Source organism: Oryza brachyantha, chromosome 10, assembly GCF_000231095.2.
Source record: "Oryza brachyantha chromosome 10, ObraRS2, whole genome shotgun sequence".
Taxonomy (NCBI): domain Eukaryota; kingdom Viridiplantae; phylum Streptophyta; class Magnoliopsida; order Poales; family Poaceae; genus Oryza; species Oryza brachyantha.
Window position 1 is genome coordinate 6,482,537 of NC_023172.2, and position 23,393 is coordinate 6,505,929.

Genomic DNA, 23,393 nt, shown 5'->3' on the forward strand with positions numbered 1-23,393 from the left:
AGAAATGAGGGAGTTAATTAGACCAAAGTGAAGGGAGATCGTCGGAGGGATGCGTCACCGTCGAGATCGTCAAGGGGAGGATGTTGTGTGGGAAGGCTAATCAGCAAATGCGTACGGATGTGCTGCTGCTACGCAGCCAAATGTCATTTATGTGGAGAAAGGCAAGTTAATGGCCCAAATGGGCTGAATAGTGATTATGTTTTTAATTGTCTAAGTCCAACTTCCGTTTGTTTATTATTTGATGGTAATAATTATAAAGTTTATAAGTGGAAAGTTCATATTTCTACTCCAAATATTTCTATGTATAAAGTTATTATAGAGAATGTTTATATGTATAAAGTTCTTATTCTATGTATAAATTAAATTCATATACATTGGTTGCATTTTTTTATTAGATAAAGATGGAAGATTATATGATTTTTGTGATGGCTATTTTATATTATAAACAATAAAATTAACTAATACAAAATTCAAAATTTATTTTAAAAATATAAGATGATCAACTTTAAACTTTTTATATCAAATGCACTCTGTAACAGTTTGAAAATCGTACCTATATGAAAATAAACGCACCCGTATGTTTATATGCATAAAATTTCTATACTTTATTTATATAATTTTTATGGTATGTGGTTTATATGTAAAAAGTATATATTAGAAAAAAATTATTGGCCAAACATACACTTGTGTAGGCCAGAAGAAAAAAATGAATCTAGCACATGGTCTAAAACAATAGCCTAGTACAAAAGTTGGGTTTAGAAATTTATTCTAGCACACGTGGAAAAAAAAAAGCACGGCACGCCCGTTTGTTCCTGAATAGAAAAACACGCACATGTAGGTCAGCCTGGACGCGATCGCACGCGGCGAGCTCACGCCCGACGTTTGTGCGGCCTGCCATCTGCCACGTTTGCTCGATCTTGGGAGTTGGACTAGGGAGACGCTGGAGACGAAGAGATGCGGTACAAATAGGGTAGAAAACGGTCGGGAAGAACTATCTAACCACATTTATTTATGTATTTTTGTCTCGGAAACGGAAGCAAATGTCGGTCGGGAAAACAAAATCGGTTACACGGTATATCGAAAACGATTAATTTCGATCGGGAATGTTCTGATAACGATCGAGAATCGATATTTTAAAACGGGAATAACAGTAAAGGTCGTGCGTCGCACAGATATCGTTACGCCGCGCGGAGAGGAGGAATGGAGGCGATGCCGACTGCACATATGCCTACGCTAGGCGAGCTGTCTGTGCGGGATTTAGGCTGGGCTAACTACTAAGCAACAGAGAGGTACGAGGTGGGCTGGGAGATTTGGGCCATTTTGCAGCCCATGTACGGGAATAACCACGGGAATTATCTCGGAAAAATACGGGAACCGTGAAAACGGTCGGCAAAACACCTAAACCGTTTTTGCCGGTTTTTGCCGGTTTTTCCTGCATTTTTCTATTTTTCCCGTCAAAACGATATTCGGACGGAAAAATCAATATACGGTACTGATCGGGATGGGATTTTCCCGTCCCATTTCAACCCTAGGTACAAAGGAATGAAGGAGAGAAGTTTTTGAATTTTGAATTTTATTTGTTAAATAATTTACAAATTTAATCTTGTATTTCAAAAAAATCATAAAACTAACTACTGCCGTCCTCCAGGAGGGTGAAAAGGTTAGTTTTGGTATTTTTTGAAATATAAAATTAAATTTGTAAATTATTTATAAATAAAATTCAAAAATTCAAAATTTTTTTGAAGGAGAGACACTGACGGCACACGGTGGGCTCTGGTCTAAGTCCGACCGATGTTTTCGTGGGTCACAAGTGGGCTTTATCTGTGCGCGGTTGTGCTATGCGCCTTTGCGAAGTAAGGACGTGAAATGGACTCTTATCTCCCAAAACAAAATTAGCAGGCCACGCAGCCCACAATAGCTCCGACCAATGTGAACGAAAGAACACGAGAATGCGGAGATGTAGCGACCGCCTGTCGTGTCGCCTCCGCTTCTCTCCCCCTGTTGGGGTCGTCTCGTCTCGCTCGCTAGTCGGCGCAACACAAGCGACCTCGCCCAGTCTCGTTCTTGCCGCTCCACCCCCCACCCCACCCCTCCCCTCGGATCGCCTGCGCCGCCGCCGCCGCCTCCCTCCTCGACCTCGGATAGTCCGCGTGACGTCCCCGCCGCCCTCCTGTCCCCTCCGCGCAATCAGTGCTGTGCGTGTGGGGGGACTCGGGTTCGTGCGGTTCTGCTTCTGCTCCCGGGCCTCGTCACCTAGGGTTCGGAGATGAGCGATCGCAAGGCCGTATTCCGGTCCCTTCAGGAGCTATTCCCTCAGGTACGGTCGGGTCTCTTTCCCATCTCTCATGGAGGTCCGATGTTTATTATTGGCTAGGTAAAGAGCGATTCTAATCTGTGGTGTATAATCTGAGGAACTGATTATAGATGGATGTGGTAATTTCTGACCGGGCTAAGATGTCTATATTGTGGTGAGGCGATGTGAGATTTTAGTGCCATAAGGACAATTTCTTGTAGTATTGTTTTTTTTCCCCTCTCGTGGAGGGTTTTTGTGCATGGGCATGTGTAATCCGCACTTCCGCAGGACCAGGGTATATGTTATTTTTGGTCATAGTAGGAGCATTAGTTTATTTATTTATTTTTATTTCTCTTATCTGCAGGTTGATCCTCGTATACTGAAGGCTGTTGCCATTGAGCATGACAATGATGTTGATTCTGCAGTAGTGGCAGTCCTTGATGAAGTTATGCCATCTGTTACATCTACAGGTCCACCTGCAGCTTTGTCTGCTCGTCAATCAATTGCACCATGTTCTATTGGAACTTCGTCCTCTTTTCATGATATGTATGGCACAGGGGATTCATCCTCTATTTGTAAGTACAAAAAATAAGAATTATGGATCATGCTTTATTTAATGTGAATGGTTTACAGTTGGGTTGGGTTGTTGACATATCTTACATCCTTACTGTAAATTAGATCCAGTTGAAGATGCTAGCAAGCATTTGATAGTTCTATATAGGTACATTTGAGACCTTATGAGTCTAGGTCAGGGCTGAAAACTCAAACAAATTAATGCATTTCTGCCACTGACATTTATTTTGCTTTTTTAAAATGTGAAGTTTTAAACTGCTGAGCTTAGTTGCTAGTAGTATCAATTAACCAAACAGTGTAAGGCAGGGTAACCATTTTGTTCTGTTTACTTTTCTGAGTAACTCATCTAAGGAGCTCAACTTGATTTTAATTTAGAGCAAGTTTGGACAAGCAATACTTCTTTTATACCGTCACTTATAGTTCCCCTGAGGAGTTACCCTAATGAGTGGGCTTTCACTTCAGGTCATGGTATGCAGGTTGAAGTTGATGAAAATGCCCATTCTACACAATCTTCTACGGGGATCATAGCTGACAGGCAAAAGAATGTGGTGGATGAGGCGGACGCAGAAACACATTCTTCAAACACATGGATGAATGAACAACATCACTTGCCTATCCTTACTGTTCCAGAACTTCTTGATAATCCTCATGTTGAACATGGCGCATACTTGTTAAGGGAATATCTAGATGCAATACATGCTGGAGAAAGTGAAAATGCAAATGCTACCACAGAACCTGATGTTGCACATGTCCAAGAGCAAGATTCTGACAACACAAGCCCAGCTGATGGTTCCACTATAAAGGATAATTCATTTTCTTCACCTCATGATTACGTGGACATAGATGGTGCAAATTATGCCTTCTTGGAGTCTTTTGCTGGTGTTTCCAACAAAGAAGTTCCATTTGGTATCCCTGGAACACATGGTTTTGCACCTATGCTGGACATTCTAATTCCAGACACTAGAAAATCCTCTGAGGGGCTGGGTGGAGAGGAGGACACCAACAGCACTGGCAAAGCTGATGTTAATTTAAATCACCTTGCATCCATTTCTTCAACTCATTCTGTTGGTATTGAATCTCTTGAGGATTCCATTGCTGATGTCAAAAGAAGTAAGGTATGGCATTTTTCAATTTGCCATCCCTAGCCTTTTGAAAACATTTATTTTCTATAACACTGCATATGCTCTTTGTTGTGCTTTTACACTATGTACATGCTCCTGTTGGTATGCGCTATTTCATTTTGCCTTCTGAAATTTCACGTTTTGGGTTTTATTTTTGCTTTTATGTTGATCTCACTTCACGTTTACTGAGTAGGTGAAAAATAACTTGTTTGGGTGATTGTTCTGGTGTTGATGGTGACGTCTAGCATGGTGATTAGGCATTACATGGTTTATTAGGCAGCTAACCTGCCTTGGGAGCTCTTGTGGTCCTACTTTTCGGTTTTATCATCGAACTTTTACAGTGCTTGCTAATTGCTTGGAGTTCACTATTTACTTGTTGAGGATGTCTTAGGCTCCCCTAGTTTCCTGATGTCGGCATCTCCACTCGTGTCGAACATCATCTTCAACTATCACTAAAGTTACTATGTATTTTAGGATTACTTTCTAGTTTCTAAAAAACAAAAACTGCTAATGAAATACCTGAATATTTCTGTGCAAAACAAACAATTTCATTATCAGCCATCAGCTACCTATTCCATTTTTTTTCTTTGTAGACACTTTGTCAATCCATTTAGAAATTTTACAATATGCCATAAACAGGCAACTTGTTCTAAGGTATGTCATCTACAAACAATAGTTATACGATGGTTCCTTGTTTGCCACTGCTGTTATGCTGCAATTACATGCCCTTCATAGTCCGTTCATAATTTTAGCATAGTGCCCAAAACGAACTTCCCACCTCTATAATACAGCAATACTAATCCTCATAGACAGTGCTTGGTTAAGTTAAGAGGTGATGTGCCCCCTTCGACAGACCCAGACATCATGCAGGGTTGAGGTGCAATGGCTCCTGGCACTCGACGAGACAGTATTCCACATGGGCCATCATCTTGTGCTTGAGGTTTAGTGGCCTGCATCCCCTTGTGCACTCTTGGGTCAAGTGGTAGTCCTAGGCCTTCGTCATAACCATGAAGCTAAGGTCCATGCTTCCTTGACAAATCAACAAGGCATGGGTGCTTGCTTGGTCAAATTTGGTTTGAGATTGTACATCCTAGTGACTGGATGCAGAAGCTAGGTTTCTTGTTGCTTAGGGGCCCTCAAGGGATTCTGATCTCTTGCTGGATCCACCTCGATGGCTTAGAAGGCTGTGAAGTTGAAGCATCAGTGGATATTGCCATGTTGGAGATAGCATGCATGGGATCTTTGCATATCTTAAGACCACAGCAGTTATAAATTTAATCTTCCCCTTGTTTTGTTTGAGAAGGCTGGCTAAACAATAACAGCAAAGTCAATTAAGAAGGCTTCAACTTGATGAATGCATGTTACAGTCTAGGAGTAAAATTGACATAGCAGTACTTCACAGGGGCTACCAGAGGGTATGTGACTGCTAGGTAATGGCAATGACAATGGCAAAAAGGACAGGAAAATTGCTTGTGTGATGACATATCGTAGAACTAGTATTTGTTGATGGAATATCATAGAATCGTTTTTCTTGTCGATGGCATATTGTAGAATATATCTATTCAATCACAATACTAATGTAGTTACTTACCTATACATTTTATAATCTAAAATGGTTGGTTTAGATTTTTATTGAAGTGCTTTGGTACTGTGCAGAATGATCTTTTACCTTCTCTAGAGTTGGTCTCTAAGATGATACAGGATGTAGAAATTCTTGAAGAAAAGGCTAAGCTAGCCAAACATGAATCATCTATTGCTGGGACAAGCATCCTCACCAAAGTGGAGGAGCTGAAGGAAATGTTAAATCATGCAAAGGAAGCAAATGACATGGTTTGTGCTTCCGTGACATCATAAGCAAACTCCTGAATTGTTACCTAAAGCAATCTTTATAATGAATTTTATGTGCAGCATGCTTCTGAGGTTTTTGGTGAGAAATCTATTTTAACCACAGAGGCACGGGAGCTGCAATCTCGACTTCGGAGGCTGTCAGATGAGAGGAGTAACTATCTAGTGGTAATTGATGAGGTATTTCTTATGTTTCTTGTGCGCTGAATTTTGTTGACATCGCTTATCCTGCATGAAATCCGCCAAAGGCAAAGTATGCAAGATTTAATGCGCAAATATTGCAGAATACTATGTTTCTAATCATATGTAAATGTAACACAAAACATCATGTCTTAGTTTTTTTTCTTTCACATAATATATGGTTTAAAGCCATGTCTACACAGACCACAGGTTTTAGAAATTACAGTGACACGTCGGTGTGCGGCGTTGCATGTTTGCTGAGCCTGCTAGTCAAGTTGAGTGCAAAAGCAATTGTTATGGCACATTCTCTTTGGCTAGCCGGCTGCAGCAATTGGCCTCTAGCCTACTTTGCATATGACATGATACAATCATGCTCAATGTTGATTCGCAAATGGGGAACTCTGCCAATTACCAAGGAGATGTCTGAGATTTTGCCAAAGCTGTATGACAGTGGAGGATCCCTGTGCACACCTTAGCATTGTTTTGAAGTGCATATCTCATATTGCTACATGCGGGGCAAGTTCAGACAGACCACTATGCTACCTCTGTGTAGTGCAACTTCACCACATGCAGTCTGTTCATGGCTGATTGTGCCATGGTACTCTTTGGACAGGACAGCAACTGTGATGATGCTGTATCGATGATGCCTTCACCGATTGCAACAAGGATCAGTGTGCTCTGCCCTACTTGGAGCCTCCATGAGACTCTACCAAGCGGCAATCTCCGTGTTGCCTGCTTATTTACCAGCTGGTGTTGGTGGTGCAGGTCAAGTCAGCAGTCTGGTGAGGGAGGCAGTCAGATCGTCCAATTTGCAGTGCTGTCATTGAGTGGAACTCAGGAAGAGATAAAAAGTGGAGAGATGATAGGGATTAGGGAGAACGGAAGAGAGATGAGAGAGGACAGTGATCGAGGAGAATGATGAATTTGGTGGTGTATTTTTTTCTTTAGTCTGTGATGTGTCCTTGACCTGGCAAAGGTGCCAGATGATGTGGCCACTCCTTTCCAACTAATGTGGCCACGTGTCGTCTTGATTGCAAAAACTGATGCTTTGTGTTATATATAGCATTATCCATGGTGTTAAGTGAAACAAAAATAAAACCTGGTGTTCTGTGACATGTGGCACTCAATCTATTGATTAGTGAAATGTACAGAAATTTAAAAGACGAAAAAGATTGTGTGTGATAGATCAAACTGGAATGTTCCCTCATGTGGCACTAATTTAAACATGGAATGGATGATTACAATTACTACTCTTCAGTTTTTTTAATCTGGTGCTAATTAAGATTAGTGAAAGTCATACAATTGTTAAAAATTTGCTCTTTTTGGCGGTGTGTAATTGCAAACTTTGTTCACCTCATTATGCTAAATTATAGATAAATGTAATCTTTAATTTTAATCTATAGATACATCAAAGTCTCGAGGACAGATTGGTTGCTGCACAGCAAGAAATTAATGTAGCGGAGAAGGAGAAGATTCAAAAGGAAGCTTCTGCTCAGGCACTTCTTGATGAGCAAGAAAAGGAGATGAAATCTATTGTCGAAGAATCAAGCAAACTGCAGAAAGAAACGGAGGAGAATTTAAAGGTATCGATCTTCAGCCTTTAAACACCAGAGAACTTGGAGTAATAGCCTTGTCTATGCTATTTTCCCTTTTCTCCTTTATGTACTAACTCCAATATAACATAATTATTATAAGGATTGCTTGCTTTTTAGTACTGATAGTAGTGCAAAGTAACTTACAGTTAACCAAAAAACATGTGAACTAAACTGATGTTATTTCCAATTTCTAATGTTAAATGTACTGTATTTGATGGGCAGCTGAAGGCTTTCTTGGTTGAGCGTGGTCAGATAGTTGATACATTGCAGTAAGTTCTTAACTTCTCATCTCATAAACGTTACAACCTATTTCATACCGTTTATTGTTAGGGATGTAGAACTAGCTGCTATTATTTTTTTCTTTGGATGATTCTAACGAACAGACATATTTGCTCTTACACTTTCAAATGATGTCTTCCCTGTTTTGTTAAACAGCATCTTGCCTAATGCCTTGGTGCTCTTGCCATTATATGCATTTATTAAGTCTCTAAACATTTCTAAAACTTTTTTTTAAAAAAAAGAAAGAGTAGCTCCTTTCTCTGCCAAACGTGAATTGGAATTCTTATGTGGTACTACTTTTGATAATTGCCATATGCATTTTATCTGTAACAGTGTGTCATTAAGCAAACCGTAATGTATGATTGATGTTTTATAAGTACATGATAAATATTGTGATTCAATCCTTACCCATATGCAGAGGTGAGATGGCTGTGATCTGCGAGGATTTGTCCCAACTCAAGCAAATAGTGGATGAGCGCGTATCATTCTGCAAGTTACAGCGGTCAAAAATGTCAAGCCTCTCTTCACTGCAATCTTCACTTCACAAGAGTGGAAGTTTTTCAAATAGAGCTATTGAAACAGCTGAGACTACAGATAAACATACAGTGGCTGAAGGTGCTAGTCCAGTTGTTGGTGACCCCAATGGCAATGAGAGAATCGTGGAAGTGTTAGATGGCAGTGGCATAACTGGCAAAGACAACAGGAAACCGACGGAAACCAACGACGATGGCTGGGAATTTTGCTGACCTGAACGTGATTCTAGAGTGAAAGGGTTAAATCATAAGCAGCAGACCAGAGGTGATAACGGTACAAAAGCTACACTTGTTTTATGTTAAATCATTAGTGGACTAAATATCAACTCTAGTATTAATTTTTAAAATTGCAACAGTTCAGATGGGTTTCAAATGCTGACGAATATGTGATGTATATATATATGGATATATGGACCGACCAGCCGGCTTACATAAGTAATAATTTAGTTGGTACAATTTGGATGCCTCTATTGTGGACGAAAGTTATTCGGTCTCACGTTTTTTGTTTTCAATTTCTGTCCAAATTGCTCTCCGGATTTTATCGTTGCTAGTTTTCTTAGTAATGGAAGTATGCAACCCCAGATGCTGCGCTTCCTACCCTCCACATCCGGGTGCGAACAATGGCTTCTCGATCACCGCCGCAGCTCTCCCACGCGTCTGTCTGCAGGAAGCTCCCGACAGTCAGCGTCCTAGAAATCGTGTGCTGTAGCTGAATGTTTTTGTGTGGCCTATCTGAATGCGCGAAGAAGCAAAGTGTGGATTGATTTCGTTTCTGCGTCATCTTATTGGTGAACATGAAAGCTTGCTCGTTTAGGTGGTCGGGCCTCAATCGTAGCTCATGACGTTTGGGTGGCCCAGGATGGGCCAGGATCCGGAAAATTCTCCCCCCTAACCCCAACCCGTGCCAACCCACAGGAGAGAAAAATCTCTAAATTTTAATCTTAAATTTTAACTTGATTTTGATGTTTTTTAATCATAGTTTATTTTTAGCCATTGTTTTTTATTACACAAGCACTTTTTAAAAAGCTTTTATGAATTATTTTTTATTTATAAACATGTTGTTTAGTTTTAAGTTTTCTCCGAACCGCCGAAAATGACCTCCTCCTTTTTTTCCCCCCTTTACTCTCGCGAGAGGCATCGGCGCTGGCGAGTTCCTCTGCTATGCGCGCATGGAGTCGCAGTCGCAGGCAACTCAACCTCTTGCTGCCTTCCTCCTCTTCGTGTAAAAGGCGACGACGTTGCCTTCATCTTGCTTCGCAATGAGAGAGGCAATGTGCCGCCCCCTTCCTCGTGTCTTGCCTAGTTTATACCCCGGCCTCTCCTACCCTACTAGGATTTGACCTTTTATTTTTATCAAATCCGGTCGAGAGGAAAAAGAAGAAATCTACTGAGTTTTTATTGCTTGCTTCCGGAACATGGCTTCTAGAGTTTGCAATTATCTGATCAATGTTTTCCATTTGGGCAATGCCGCTTGGGCTCTGAATTTTGTGCATTCTTCTCTACTGACAACTGTGCGTGCCGTGTATTATCTGTTGATGTCTTGCTTAAATAGTTTGATGTTTTCTCTATAAACTGGGTAGAAAATGCTATTACGCTGCCAAATTTTCTTGGCACATACCAACTTAAATGTGCACTCTATTGATCGTCAGTGTTAGGATTAGTTGGCCAGTGTTAATAGTAGCAGCAGTTTAGTTGGCATCACCCTGACTATTTTTCCAGGGTGCTACAGTTACTCAGTTACTTCTCAGTTGCTAGAATTATAATTTATGATTGGATTCAATCTTTCGTAAAATGAATATATATTGTAGAATAATGCAGAAATTTTGTTTCAGTCATCCTTCCTAGGAACTGTATGTATATTACGATCTAACTATCAGGCTTGCCTTGAGATATTCGATGGTAAAACACATATGTTACCATCAGACAACTGTATGTGTATTACGTTCTAACTAGGCTTAAAAACTAGAGCAATTTATATTCTGAACACAAATAAAAAACATGAAGCAGATCTTTATTTGTTTGAAATGAAGACCATATGATGCAAATTGGCCGCTAAGTATCCATTTTATGTTCTGTGCTAGGTACTTAATAGTATGTGTTCATCTGACAGTTCTTCCTTACGATTGTTCTTAACGCTGGATTGTTAGCTTTACAACCACTTTTCAATTTGCTTATTTGTCAACCGCATCAGCTTGGAATTGGATAGTAGGTTATCAGGATTCAAGGTGCAAAGTTCTACAACATATAACTAACAAGAGAACCTTTATGGTCTGAATCTGCAGTGCGTATACTTTTTAGTCTGAAAAATAAACTACGATAAAAAACCCCAAAATCAACTCTAAATTTAAGAATACAAATTCAAATTTTGTCTTATAAGTATAAGCAAAAGCGAAAAGATGAGGGTGTGAATGTACACTATTTCTCTCATAGACAGTACGTTGGGAGTTTTCTGCAGTTTTTTTTTAGACTATGGTTTATTGGTTTTTTCCCTAAAGAGTTGTTGGAGTTAAAATAAGCATTTGTGGATATAGGATAATTGGAGCTACACGGGACAATTATATGCCATCCTGTCATGCACTAATTGTTTAGTCTTATTTGACTAAGTTATACTCCCTCTGTTTTATATTATAAGACGTTTTGGTTATGCCTAAATTTATCTATATATCAATGTATACGTTTTATAATATGTTTATATTCATTACCATTCATTATAATATGAATCGAGATAATGCTATCAAGTTTTATATTGTGAAACGGAATTAGTACAAACTAAATAGATGTTTATTGTATGTATTTTTTTGCTCTTATTACAGACCAATTGTCACATAATCATGACAATCATACCACTTTATAGAGTCCTCTAATAAACATAGATTTGTTCAAAAAACTATTTGTTTGCTACTACATTTTATACATTATAGCTCCTAGAATGCTAGATGCACCTTTGAATTTTCATATGTTGCTAACCGGTGTTTTCTTGGGCTGGGGCAAGGGGAATTCTATGAAGAGTATATGTGCAAAAAAGATTGACACTAATTTATTTGTTCACTTGGATAATCAGAATAGGTTCAACCATTTTGCCTATAAATTTTAAGAGCCGGGTTTAAAATAGGTTGAAAATAAAATTGTATAGAGTTTTGAGCTAAAATTTTTTAAAAATTAAATAGAATTATGAAAGAACCTACGAGTCTTGATCCATTCCCGCCCCTAATCAGAACACATTTAATCATTTTTCCGTTGCGACATGAGCCAGACATCAGTAAATTACCACGGCAAGAAGTAGGACAGATCTCGTGTGGCCTATTGAGATGTATGAGGAATAAAATTTGTGGGAGATTTGTTACGATCATTTGCCCTTGTGAGAATTTATTGCCAGTCTTGAGTCTAGCTTATGTTAAAAAGGATATAAAACCATGGTTTACGAAACTGTGAGTGGAACCGTTACCACCGCCCGCCTGTAGTACAGCCCCATGGAAACCACGAAAAACATGATAAATCTGTCTTAAAAAAATCGAATTCTGGTTTCGGCGGCTTATCCGTTGTTCTAGGTGCCAAAACAATACGGTTTTAACAATTATCGCGCGGTTGGGGCTTAAAACCGTGGCATGTTTGGTCTGAGGAAAATTAAAGTGAGAAATTCATAAATTTTTTTTAAAAAAAATACAAAAAATAGGAACTAAACATATGATATATTTGGTGTAGGATACATTCGTTACTAAATGCTATGATGTATTGGGCATGACCTTTGCTAAGTCATATTCAAATAATTATAAATAATAATTCTCAATTGACCAATAAATATACAACACAATTCAAATTTAAAAGTCATATATGTACCATAATATGATATCAATTACAAAAGGTTCATAGTGTCCATTATATAACTAGTATAGTGCCCAATCATAAATGATACAACAAAATATTATTCATGATATGAATAGAGATATATATGGAGGATCACAAATATTGGTCAGAACACGCCGTGCATGGCAGTGGTCTCCTAAATTATTTAAAATGTATGAAAAAAGGAAGTAAGTATTATGGAAAAAAATATGATATAGTAGCTTCGTACCTTTATTTAGTTCCCCAAATTTAGCAGGTTCTGATTTAGAATTTGATCAGAGAATTGTTTTTTTCAGAAAATTTTAACACCAAACTACCTTACAAATACATACTATTCCCTTGACTTTTTTTGATTTTCCATAAATATTTTCTTTTTTTTAATTTGGTCCAATTTTACCGGATTGCAACCGCCAATAACCGATACAGTCCCTCGCCGAGACACCTTCCTATTAATCACTACCTGCAAGTTCTTGCATAGCATCTTATGTAGATTGATGGTTTTTTTCTGAATATGTTGGACACTTTTTCGTGCAAATTTGGAGTATCCTTTTTCTGCTGACATCCTTTGTTTTTTTTTTACACACGTTGATTCCTGCCATATTGTTTATATTTTTTTTCTAGAAGATTCAGACAGTGCAGTTTCTTGGTTCAGTTACGTGCGTTCTATTGAAATTTCGAATTTTAGTTGAAAGCCATTCATACCAATACTGGATAATCCAAATTGATAAATAATTAATCCCACAGGGTGGGGAATTGGGTGAGGGGTAAAATCCCAAACCCACCTGGGATTGATCGGAGCTGGGGAAATACGTAGCCCCTTGGTGCTGAATAATATAAGTTAGCTTGATTCTGATCCTTGTTTGCTGGAACCTAGTTTGCACGGATGCTGAGGGGGTGTTTAGCCCCATATCATATAAGATGTTTGAATACTTATTATAAATATTAAATGTAGACTAATTATAAAACTAATTACAGAAATAAGAGCTAATTCGCGCGACAAATTTTTTAAGCCTAATTAATCTATAATTAGCACATGTTTATTGTAGCATCACATAGGCTAATCATGGATTAATTAGGCTCAATAGATTCGTCTCGTTAATTAGTTTAAGATTATGGATGAGTTTTATTAATAGTCTATGTTTACTACTTATAATAAATGTTCAAATATTCGATGGGACAAGGGAATAAAGTTTAGTCCCTTTGTCCCAAACACCCCCTGAACCACTTATTTTCTACTACACAATATCGATGCATATGTACAATGAGATTGACTCCAGTGCAACAAAAATATATCTCAAGGTATTGGTACGGTACTAAATCGTTTCTTATCATTAGATCTAGCTATGTATATTGTTAAATCTAACTGTTAGAAATGATTTGGTACTTTTTATTGGACCAGAGAAAATCTGTTGTACGATATATTGATGCTTGCAGATAGCTCTCGGGCAATATCTGAAATTGATTGAACTTCTAGTGATACGCACTAAGGAAAATTTGAACCGTACCAATACTGAATCATATATGTATTGCTACTGGGGACGGTATAACTCCCAAGTTTCGAAAGAGCCAAATGGCTCTTTCTTGTACAACAAACTTTGTCTCTTTGGAAGCCATTTGTACAAGAAAGGCAAGAGAAGAAAGAAAGTGACGAGACCGCTGCATATGCATCTTGCCAAATGTTTCTCGCTCCACGCATTGTTTGCTTCTCGAAAGTATACCGCGATAATCACAAGGACGCATGCATCAGAGAGCATGATTCGTCTGTCGAAACTGCAACAACGAGGGACGTCCTCTACCCGGTGTCGTCTAGTGCGCGCCTTCACATCCTGACGCCTCGCAGTAGCTGTGTATATATATATCCTAGTACGACATATCGTCACGAAGTCGGGATCATCTTGTGCTTGATTGCGTGGTTGCAAGTTGCATCAATGGCGCCAGTACCGCGGGCCCGGCCGCACGCGCTCGTCGTCCCGTTCCCGGCGCAGGGCCACGTCATCCCGCTCATGGAGGTCGCCCATGCGCTGGCCGACCGCGGCGTCGCCGTCACCTTCGTCAACACGGAGTTCAACCACGCCCGCGTCGTCGCCGCCATGTCGTCCTCGCCGGTGCCGAGCAAGACGGAGTTCAACACGCGGAACGGCAGCAGCGGGCGGATGATCAGGCTCGTGGCTGTGCCGGACGGCATGGGGCCCGACGAGGACAGGAATAACCTGGTGAGGCTGACCATGCTGATGCAGGAGCACATGGCGCCGCGCGTCGAGGAGCTCATCCGGCGGAGCGGCCGCGGCGGCGAGGAGGAGGGGGCGGACGGTGACGGCTTGGGGAGGATCACGTGCGTGGTGGCGGACTACAATGTCGGGACGTGGGCGCTGGACGTCGCGCGGGGCGCCGACGTGCGGTCCGCGGCCGTCTGGCCGGCGTCGGCCGCCGTCATGGCGTCTCTGCTCAGCATTCCAAAACTCATTCAGGACAGGATCATCGACGCAGAAGATGGTATTCTACTACCTTTTGCTGATTTGAATATCTTGTATTTTAATTTGAAAATAAAGTATTAAGAATCATGATCTTTGATTTATCATAATTATATTGTTCATAGCTATCAAATTGTTGTTGTTCTCTTGTTGAAACTGCAAAAACAACTTTAAAGTTCAAAACTTTTTATAGTATTTGCATACTAAATGAAATGTAATTGTACTAGTTACTTTTAATCGAAATTTGATATTTTACAGCTAAAATAAAGACAACAACGATGGGAATAAGTAACAAAGAATGACAGTGTTGTTTCATGATACTCACCACATACACACAATTAGTAGCACTTTCTCTGGCATCTGTTTTTTTTTAACTATAATGTATAATTTATGAAAGTACGCTAACCAATAAATATAACCGTTCATGTTTGATTTTTATTACAAGTAATTGAAGAAAGTTTGAATATATTATTATGACCGTGGTCAGTCATCCGTACTAAGCCTGTGGAGCGCCTTCAGTCCATTTCAAGAAAACACAAGAGAGAAGTGGGAGGCGGAAACCAGGGTTTATGTTATTGTGGAGATATCCGTACCCTACCCACAGTCCAGAGAAGTGAGAGGTGAAAACCCGGGTTTATGTTATCGTGGAGATATCCGTACCCACAGTCTAGCAGAGCTTGATTATCATATAATCATTAATCATTGTGGATTTTGACAGTTTTTCATCATGATAATTATGGTCATTGCGGTGGTTTTTGTGGCAGTCGTACCAACAGCTTTGGAAAATATGATATAAACTACAGTTCTCGAGTGTGGATTGTAAGCTCTCGAGAGGATATTCCCTCGTCGGCTTCTCGTCTACTGTATATTATCCAAATAGTCATAAAAATATGAAAAAAAATGAAGATAGATTATATGTAATATATCACTACGCAAACATGTAAATTAAAATATGACTTCTATAATCCATAACAAAAATAATAAATTAATATGTGAATAGTATACACATACACACAATCATATATTTGTTATTTTTGTTATAGATTCTAGAAGTCATATTTTAACTTGCATGTTTGTGTAGTGATATATCACATATTAATCTATCTTAATAAGTTTCATTATATTTTTTGATGGAACATTTTTTTAATTATGGTACCTCCTCAAGAATAAGAAAAGTGCTCTCTTTAATGACTATATAATAGATGAGTGGACATCCTCGAGACTTTAAAACAGTTTCCGAGCAGTTCTCACGGTAGGCACAAAAGTAATTTCGGTATCCTTGCAGGAGTAGCAGGCGCTAAGGGAGAGTAAAACAACTTGTGGGCTGCATGTGTAGATTTTTTGGTGGACAGAAATTTGCATGTGTGTGTTTTTCTGGGGAGATGGGCTGATGAGAGAGTATGTTTTTTATTTGCATTTGGGTTTATGAAGAGATGCCGCATATTGGAAATAAATTGCTTAGTATACCATGGACACCACTTAACACCTAATGAATACACTAGGTTCGCAGTTTTGGTTCGACAAAAAAAAAAATCGTTCCATAGAACAAAATTTTGTGTGTAAGCATATCAATAAATCTTAACTCAAACATTAAATCTTATTTTCTTATTTAACACTATTAACTTTTGTGCATACGTTAACCAGTCGTCTTGTTTAAAAAATATATAATTGCTATTTATTTTGTTATGATTTAATTTATTACTAAATAATTTTAAGAATAAGTTATAATCATACATATTTAAAAAATATTTAATAAGAGAATACGAACATATATTAAAAATAAAACCATTAATAACGTATAACGACCGTGAGCCTTGTTTATGCAGAGTATGCACTATGGAGCTCAGTAAAAAATTAAATTCCGACATGATTGGTTCTCATGAGTTTTGAGTTGCTGTGTTTGGCAGGGTCAGCGCTGACGCAAGAGACCTTCCAGCTGTCGCCCGACATGCCGGTGATGAACCCGGCGCACCTGGCGTGGAACTGCATCGGCAACGACGAAGGTCAGGAGCTGCTGTTCCGCTACCTCCTCGCCGGCGTCCGCGCGGTCGACGAGTGCGACTACATCCTCTGCAACTCCTTCCGCGGAGCGGAGGCGGCGACGTTCGCGCGGTTCCCCAAGATTGTCCCCGTCGGCCCGCTCCTCACCGGCGAGCGCCCAGGCAAGCCCGTCGGCCACTTCTGGCGCCCCGAGGAGGACGCGTGCATGGACTGGCTAGACGCGCAGCCGGCGCGGTCCGTCGTGTACGTCGCCTTCGGCAGTTTCACCATGTTCGACCGGCGCCAGTTCCAGGAGCTCGCCCTGGGGCTCGAGCTCACCGGCCGGCCGTTCCTGTGGGTGGTGCGCCCGGACATCGTCCACGGCGACGTGCACGAGTACCCCGAGGGCTTCCTGGACCGCACCGCCTCCGGCCGCGGGAAGCTTGTGTCGTGGGCGCCGCAGCAGCGGGTGCTGGCGCACCCGGCGGTGGCGTGCTTCGTGTCGCACTGCGGGTGGAACTCGACCATGGAGGGCATCCGCAACGGCGTGCCGCTCGTGGCGTGGCCCTACTTCGCCGACCAGTTCGTGAACCGGGCATACATCTGTGACATCTGGAGGATCGGGGTTCAGGCCGTCGCGGACGGCAAGTCGGGCGTGATCACCAAGGAGCACATCGCCGGCAGGGTGGAGGAGGTGATGGGAGACGCGGGCATGAGGAAGAGGGTGGAGGCGTTGATGGCGGCAGCGCATGAGAGCGTTCAGGAGGGGGGATGTTCCCATGGCAACTTCGACATGTTCGTGGAGGCCATCACAGCATGATCCATGCTGACCATGCATGCCTCGGCGTTGAATAGAAATAAGAAATTTTGGGATCATGACTCATGGGATATCATCGTGCGTGTCCGTCACAGTCACAACTCAACGCAATCTGCTGCACCTGCCGACTAAAATTTGAAATATTACCATTTTGCAATTGCATCTAGGACTGGGTATATTTCTTGAAACTTGGACTAAGAATAAGCACTAACTGTTTTTTCTTGGACTGGGTATATTTACAGGATTTTGGACTAGATTGTTCTTCCTCCAGCTCGCTTTCCCCTCTCTAGCTCAAGGCACCCTGTAGATCGATCAGAGGAGAGCAAGAGGGGAGAAGTGTTAACTCAAAAACCTCCTTCACACTGCACCTCTTCTGTTTTTTCTTTGTAACCAAGCTAACCGTTGCCCGTGTATTTTATAAGAAGAAGAAATCTTTAAAATCATTTTCAGGAGAACTGAGATCAAACCTTAAAATGCATATTTAGTTAGGAAAGCCGCCAGAAAACAACAACGCACTCTTAGAACCTGCTAATCTTTTTGTTTTTCTTATCCTTAGAAGTCAAAATTTAAACTGTAACTTTAGAGCTTTTTTAACATCTTTCAAAAAATATCTCAAAGTACCATATTTTTCATTATAAAAATTTAATACCTGGAGATATCAAAATTTTACATTAAACTTTTCGGTAACTCAAGGTATTTTTTAAGGATAGTAAAAAACCCGTAAGTTTAAATTTAGAGTTGATATTGGGTTTTTCATCAAAGTTTATTTTTCGATCTTACTTTTAGAGCGCTAAAAAGACATATATAAAATTTTAAGTTCCAAAATATTTTCCGTTACAAACTACTCAACAGAAAAACACTGCAACTCAGACTAGCAAACTGAAACAAAGAACAAGGTTCTCCACGAACCGGCAGCAACAGGATGTCTTCGTTAACCCATCATCGCCTACATGATCATGCCACTCTGACTTCACCAAAAGCCAAACAAAGGAAGCTTGCTAACCACACCGAAGCGAAACGCGAAAGGCAGAGGTCCAATTTCGGATCATTGTTGCCAAGCTTGCAACTGTGCAAGAGCTCCGACTTCTCAAGTGAACAAACCAGACAACACCTGTAACCAATCAGATATAGCTTCACGTCATCCTTGCCAAGCCCATCGAATGCCTCTATGCAACAGGTCTGAGTGTCTGACTACCCAAGAACAATATTTGGATACCATAGCTGGGCCTGATCAATCTGGAACTGCCGTGTATTCCATGATGATGCCTTCGACACGAAAGTACGTTGGCATCGTCGGCCTCAGGAACGGCTAGATTTCACCCGGAAGATCCAAGTAGATGGGGAGGTCAACTACGACACCTCGTCACCTCCATGCAAGGTGGTAGTGGCCGCTACAGTGGCGCAATTGCGGCATAGGCTAACTTTGACTACCGCTACGAGGTAACAAGCTAGATGTAGCGGACTAGAACTTAGCGGCCGTACGAAATTGCAGTTATCGGACCGCAATAGCGTCCGTAGAATGATTTAGCATGCCGCAATCACAGCGGGAAATATGTATGTTAATCCCAGCCCATCACTTCACTCATGTCTTCTCGTACTCTCATTTAATCATGTTGTCATGACCCATAAACACTACGTCGCTTGCGTCGTGTAGCGCTGCTGGGCTGCCCATGGATCAACACCGGCGGGCAACTAAGCGGCGAGCGGCTCATGGTGGAACAAGACATTAGCTTTTAAGTGCACATAAACGTCTATTTATGTTCTTCAGTTATTATAAGTGTACTGTGAGTTTTCATCAATTTGTTTGTTAGTTGTTTTATGAATGTGTTATAAAGTCATTAGTTATCTACACATAATCAAATATATGTGATAATTAAATATTGTTATTGGAACTTAGTGCCCGCTACAGTGTCCGCTATACACGATCTGCTAGGTAGACCCCAATTCTCTGCCACCCTGTCGCTAATTAGTAGCTTGCCTCCAAGGAGTGAAACCATGCCCGCACATGTCCTTGTCTAGCAGCCTTATCTTTTGACTGCTCATAAGCATAAGAAAACTGCTTATATCTGAATAAATAATATACGGATAAAACACATGTTTACATATGTCCTTGCTAACCTAAAAAAAGGCTAAAAATACAATGAAAACTCTAAAATCAATTGCAAATTCTAAAATTCAATTATTTATTTATAAGCATAAGCGAAAAAATAGAGCCCAAGCTTTCACCCTGACCTCCGCTGGCCTACCATTTTAAGGGCGTCCTGACATGCCTGAACTTGCTCGCAAGTGTCCTTGCAATCTAGGGTCGAAAATGGTACGTAAAATCCCGACTGTATAGTGAGTAACGGAAATTCTCGAAAACAGAAATGGAAACAGTAAACCTGTACGAAAACGGTAATTCATTTTGTGGACTGTTTTGTTGGAATTTCGTATTAAGCTAGAAATTTCCAAAAGCCCACAAACCTAGTGATGGCAACGGGTCGGGTTTGGTGCGGGTAGAGCAATTATCCGCCCGCCAACTTAAAGGCTACGGGTAGAATTTCCTACCCATTCTCGTACCGTGGATAAAATTTGATACCCGTACCCGTACCCGTCAAGTACCGGGCAGGTATCGGGTACCTGTCGGGTCTACCATTTCACATGTCAAAAGCACATCAAAATAACCATTCCAATATATACAACAAACTAAATATACTACGTATAATATAATAGTGCATCACACATGAAAAATTCAACAAATACAACATATTGCGCAAATACATAGGTCATATAAAAGGTTTTAGCTAAAAGAGAGTATATAACAAATATTATTACATGAATAACATAATAAGTTTTTAAGCAAAATTCAATATGTAGGCTACGTTTGGGTACCCAATGGGCTACCCGTGGGTGGGAAAATACCCGTACCCATACCCGCGTCGATTCGGGTCGGGCACGCGCACTACACGTGGGTAAAAAATTGTACCCATACCCGTCCTCATCGGGTCGGGTACCCAGTGGGTACCCGGTGCATGTACCCAAATTGCCATCCCTACACAAACCACCCCCAGTCTGCCCAAGTCACATAGGCACAACCCATCAACCCATCTAACTCACTAACCCTTCCTCTCCTGTCCTTTATATTTGGTATAGTAGTAACTGATATCAGATGAGTATGAAGTGGTATTGCCATGCACTTATCCTTATGATAAACATGAACATGCACATATCACTTCGATTCCATCAATAACTTCAGCATTCATACAAAGTCGACCAAGATTCGACTATTAACTTCGGGATAACTACACAAATTGAATATCGGCTTGGTTTGCATGAAGACAACTTCGGTAGTGAAAGTACCAAACATTAAGTTGCACATGGATTCCATCCAACTTGACCATTCAAACAATGTTGAGCAAGATTCAGCTATTTAACTTTCAGATAACTACCCAAATGGTGTATCCACTTCGTATACACTTCGTGCTCGAACATAACTTCAGTAGCAAAAGTACCGAGCACGAACGATGCACATGGATTCCATCAACAATTTCATCATTCAAACAATATCGAGAAGGATTCGACTATTAACATCGGGATAACAACATAAATTGTGTATCAACTTGGAATACACTTCATGCCCGAACACAACTTCTGTTGCGATAGTACCGAGCACGAACGGTGCACATGCATTCCATGAACAACTTCACCATTCAAACAATGTCGAGCAAGATTCGATTATTAACTTCGGGATAACTAGACAAATTCTGTATCCACTTGGTTTACACTTTGTGCCCAAACACAACTTCTGTTGCATAGTATCGAGCGCAAAGATAGCACATGGATTCCACCAACAACATCACCTTTCAAACAGTGTCGATCAAGATTTGACTAGTATCTTCGGGAAAACTACACAAATTAAGTATCGGCTTAGTTTACACTTTATGCATGAAGACAACTTTGGTAGACAAAGTACCGAGCATTAAGTTGCACATGGATTCCATCCAACCTGACCATTCAAACAATGTTGAGCAAAATTCAGCTATTAACTTTGAGATAACTAACCAAATAGTGTATCCACTTCGTGCCCAAACACTACTTCTGTTGCGATAGAACCGAGCACGAACGGTGCACATGGATTCCATCAACAACTTCACCATTCAAACAATGTCGATCAAGATTCGACTATTAACTTCGGGATAACTAGACAAATTGTTTATCCACTTTGTTTACACTTCGTGCCCGAACACGACTTCTGTTGGATTGTACCGAGCACAAAGAGTGCACATGGATTCCATCCACAACTTCACCATTCAAACAATATCGAGCAAGATTCGACTATTAACTTTGGGATAACTAGACAAATTATGTATCCACTTGGTTTACACTTTGTGCCCAAGCACAACTTCTGTTGGATAGTACCAAGCGCGAAGATTGCACATGGATTCCATCAACAACATCACCTTTCAAACAATGTCGATCAAGATTCAACTATTAACCTCAGGATAACTAGACAAATTATGTATCCACTTGGTTTACACTTCGTGCCCAAACACAACTTCTGTTGCGATAGTACTGAGCACGAACGGTACACATGGATTCCATCAACAACGTCACCATTCAAACAATGTCGAGCAAGATTCGACTTTTATCTTTGGGATAACTACACAAATTGTGTATCCACTTGCTTAACACTACGTGCGTGAAGACAACCTCGGTAGCGAAAGCACCTAGCACGAACGGTGCACATGGATTCTGTCAACAACTTCACCATTCAAATAATGTCGAGCAAGATTCGACTATTAACTTCGGGATAACTACAAAAATTCTGTATCCACTTGGTTTACACTTCGTGGCCGAACACAACTTCTGTTGGATAGTATTGAGCGCGAAGATTGCACATGGATTCCACCAACTTCCTTTCAAACAATATCGATCAAGATTCGACTATTAACTTCGGGATAACTAGACATATTGATATATTCACTTGGTTTGCACTTCGTGCCCAAACACGACTTCTGTTGGATTGTATCGAGCGCAAAGATTGCACACGGATTCCATCAACAACTTCACCATTCAAACAATATCGAGCAAGATTCGACTATTATCTTCGGGATAACTAGACAAATTGTGTATCCACTTAGTTTACACTTCGTGGACGAACACAACTTCTGTTGGATAGTACCAAGCGCGAAGATTGCACATGGATTCCATCAACAACTTCACCATTCAAACAATGTCGAGCAAGATTTGATTCTTAACTTTGGGATGACTACACAAATTGTTTATCCACTCGGTTTACACGTCGTGCTTCAAGACGACTTTGGTATGGAAAGTGTTGAGCATAAAGGGTGCACATGGATTCCATCAACAACTTCACCATTCAAACAATGTCGAGCATGATTCGACTTTTAACTTCGGGATAACTACACAAATTGTGTATCCACTTGGTTTACACTTCGTGCCCGAACACAACTTCTGTTGGATAGTACCGAGCGTGAAGATTGCACATGGATTCCACCAACAACATCACCTTTCAAACAATGTCGATCAAGATTCGACTATTAACTTCGGGATAACTAGACAAATTGTGTATCCACTTGGTTTACACTTTGTGCCCGAACACGACTTCTGTTGGATAGTACCGAGCGCGATGATTGCACATAGATTCGATCAACAATTTTACCTTTCAAACAATGTCAAGTAAGATTCGACTATTAACTTCGGGATAACTAGACAAATTGTGTATCCACATGATTTACACTTTGTGCCCGAACACAACTTCTGTTGGATAGTTGTCACGTCCAGAAATTTACACCCAATTTCTGAACAATAGCATGTATTAAATCTTGGTCCAGGCATCAGCCCGAGTACACACTATGACAAA

General features: G+C 40.5%; 2 protein-coding genes across 2 annotated transcripts; both read left to right on the plus strand.

Moving 5' to 3' along the window:
- Positions 1 to 2,019: 2,019 nt before the first annotated feature.
- On the plus strand, positions 2,020 to 8,901 carry LOC102717002. The gene is made up of 8 exons (XM_006661634.3): positions 2,020 to 2,317; positions 2,658 to 2,868; positions 3,329 to 3,981; positions 5,644 to 5,817; positions 5,896 to 6,012; positions 7,416 to 7,595; positions 7,830 to 7,876; positions 8,305 to 8,901. Exons 1-8 carry the CDS (start codon positions 2,267 to 2,269, stop codon positions 8,630 to 8,632), a joined length of 1,761 nt encoding a protein of 586 aa, XP_006661697.1. The 5' UTR covers positions 2,020 to 2,266; the 3' UTR covers positions 8,633 to 8,901.
- Positions 8,902 to 14,162: 5,261 nt separating this feature from the next.
- Positions 14,163 to 17,943, plus strand: LOC102717280 (UDP-glycosyltransferase 83A1-like). The gene is made up of 2 exons (XM_015841732.1): positions 14,163 to 14,755; positions 16,641 to 17,943. The coding sequence occupies exons 1-2, from the start codon at positions 14,191 to 14,193 to the stop codon at positions 17,531 to 17,533; spliced, it is 1,458 nt and encodes a 485-aa protein (XP_015697218.1). The 5' UTR covers positions 14,163 to 14,190; the 3' UTR covers positions 17,534 to 17,943.
- Positions 17,944 to 23,393: the final 5,450 nt, after the last annotated feature.

Excerpts from the sequence above, each read along its gene's own strand:
- LOC102717280 (XM_015841732.1), top strand. The coding sequence starts at position 14,191 with ATGGCGCCAGTACCGCGGGCCCGGCCGCACGCGCTCGTCGTCCCGTTC. Across the intron at positions 14,756-16,640 it reads GATCATCGACGCAGAAGATG|GGTCAGCGCTGACGCAAGAG; the intron begins GTATTCTACTAC and ends TGTGTTTGGCAG.
- LOC102717002 (XM_006661634.3), top strand. The coding sequence starts at position 2,267 with ATGAGCGATCGCAAGGCCGTATTCCGGTCCCTTCAGGAGCTATTCCCT. Across the intron at positions 2,318-2,657 it reads TTCAGGAGCTATTCCCTCAG|GTTGATCCTCGTATACTGAA; the intron begins GTACGGTCGGGT and ends TCTTATCTGCAG. Across the intron at positions 5,818-5,895 it reads CAAAGGAAGCAAATGACATG|CATGCTTCTGAGGTTTTTGG; the intron begins GTTTGTGCTTCC and ends TTTTATGTGCAG.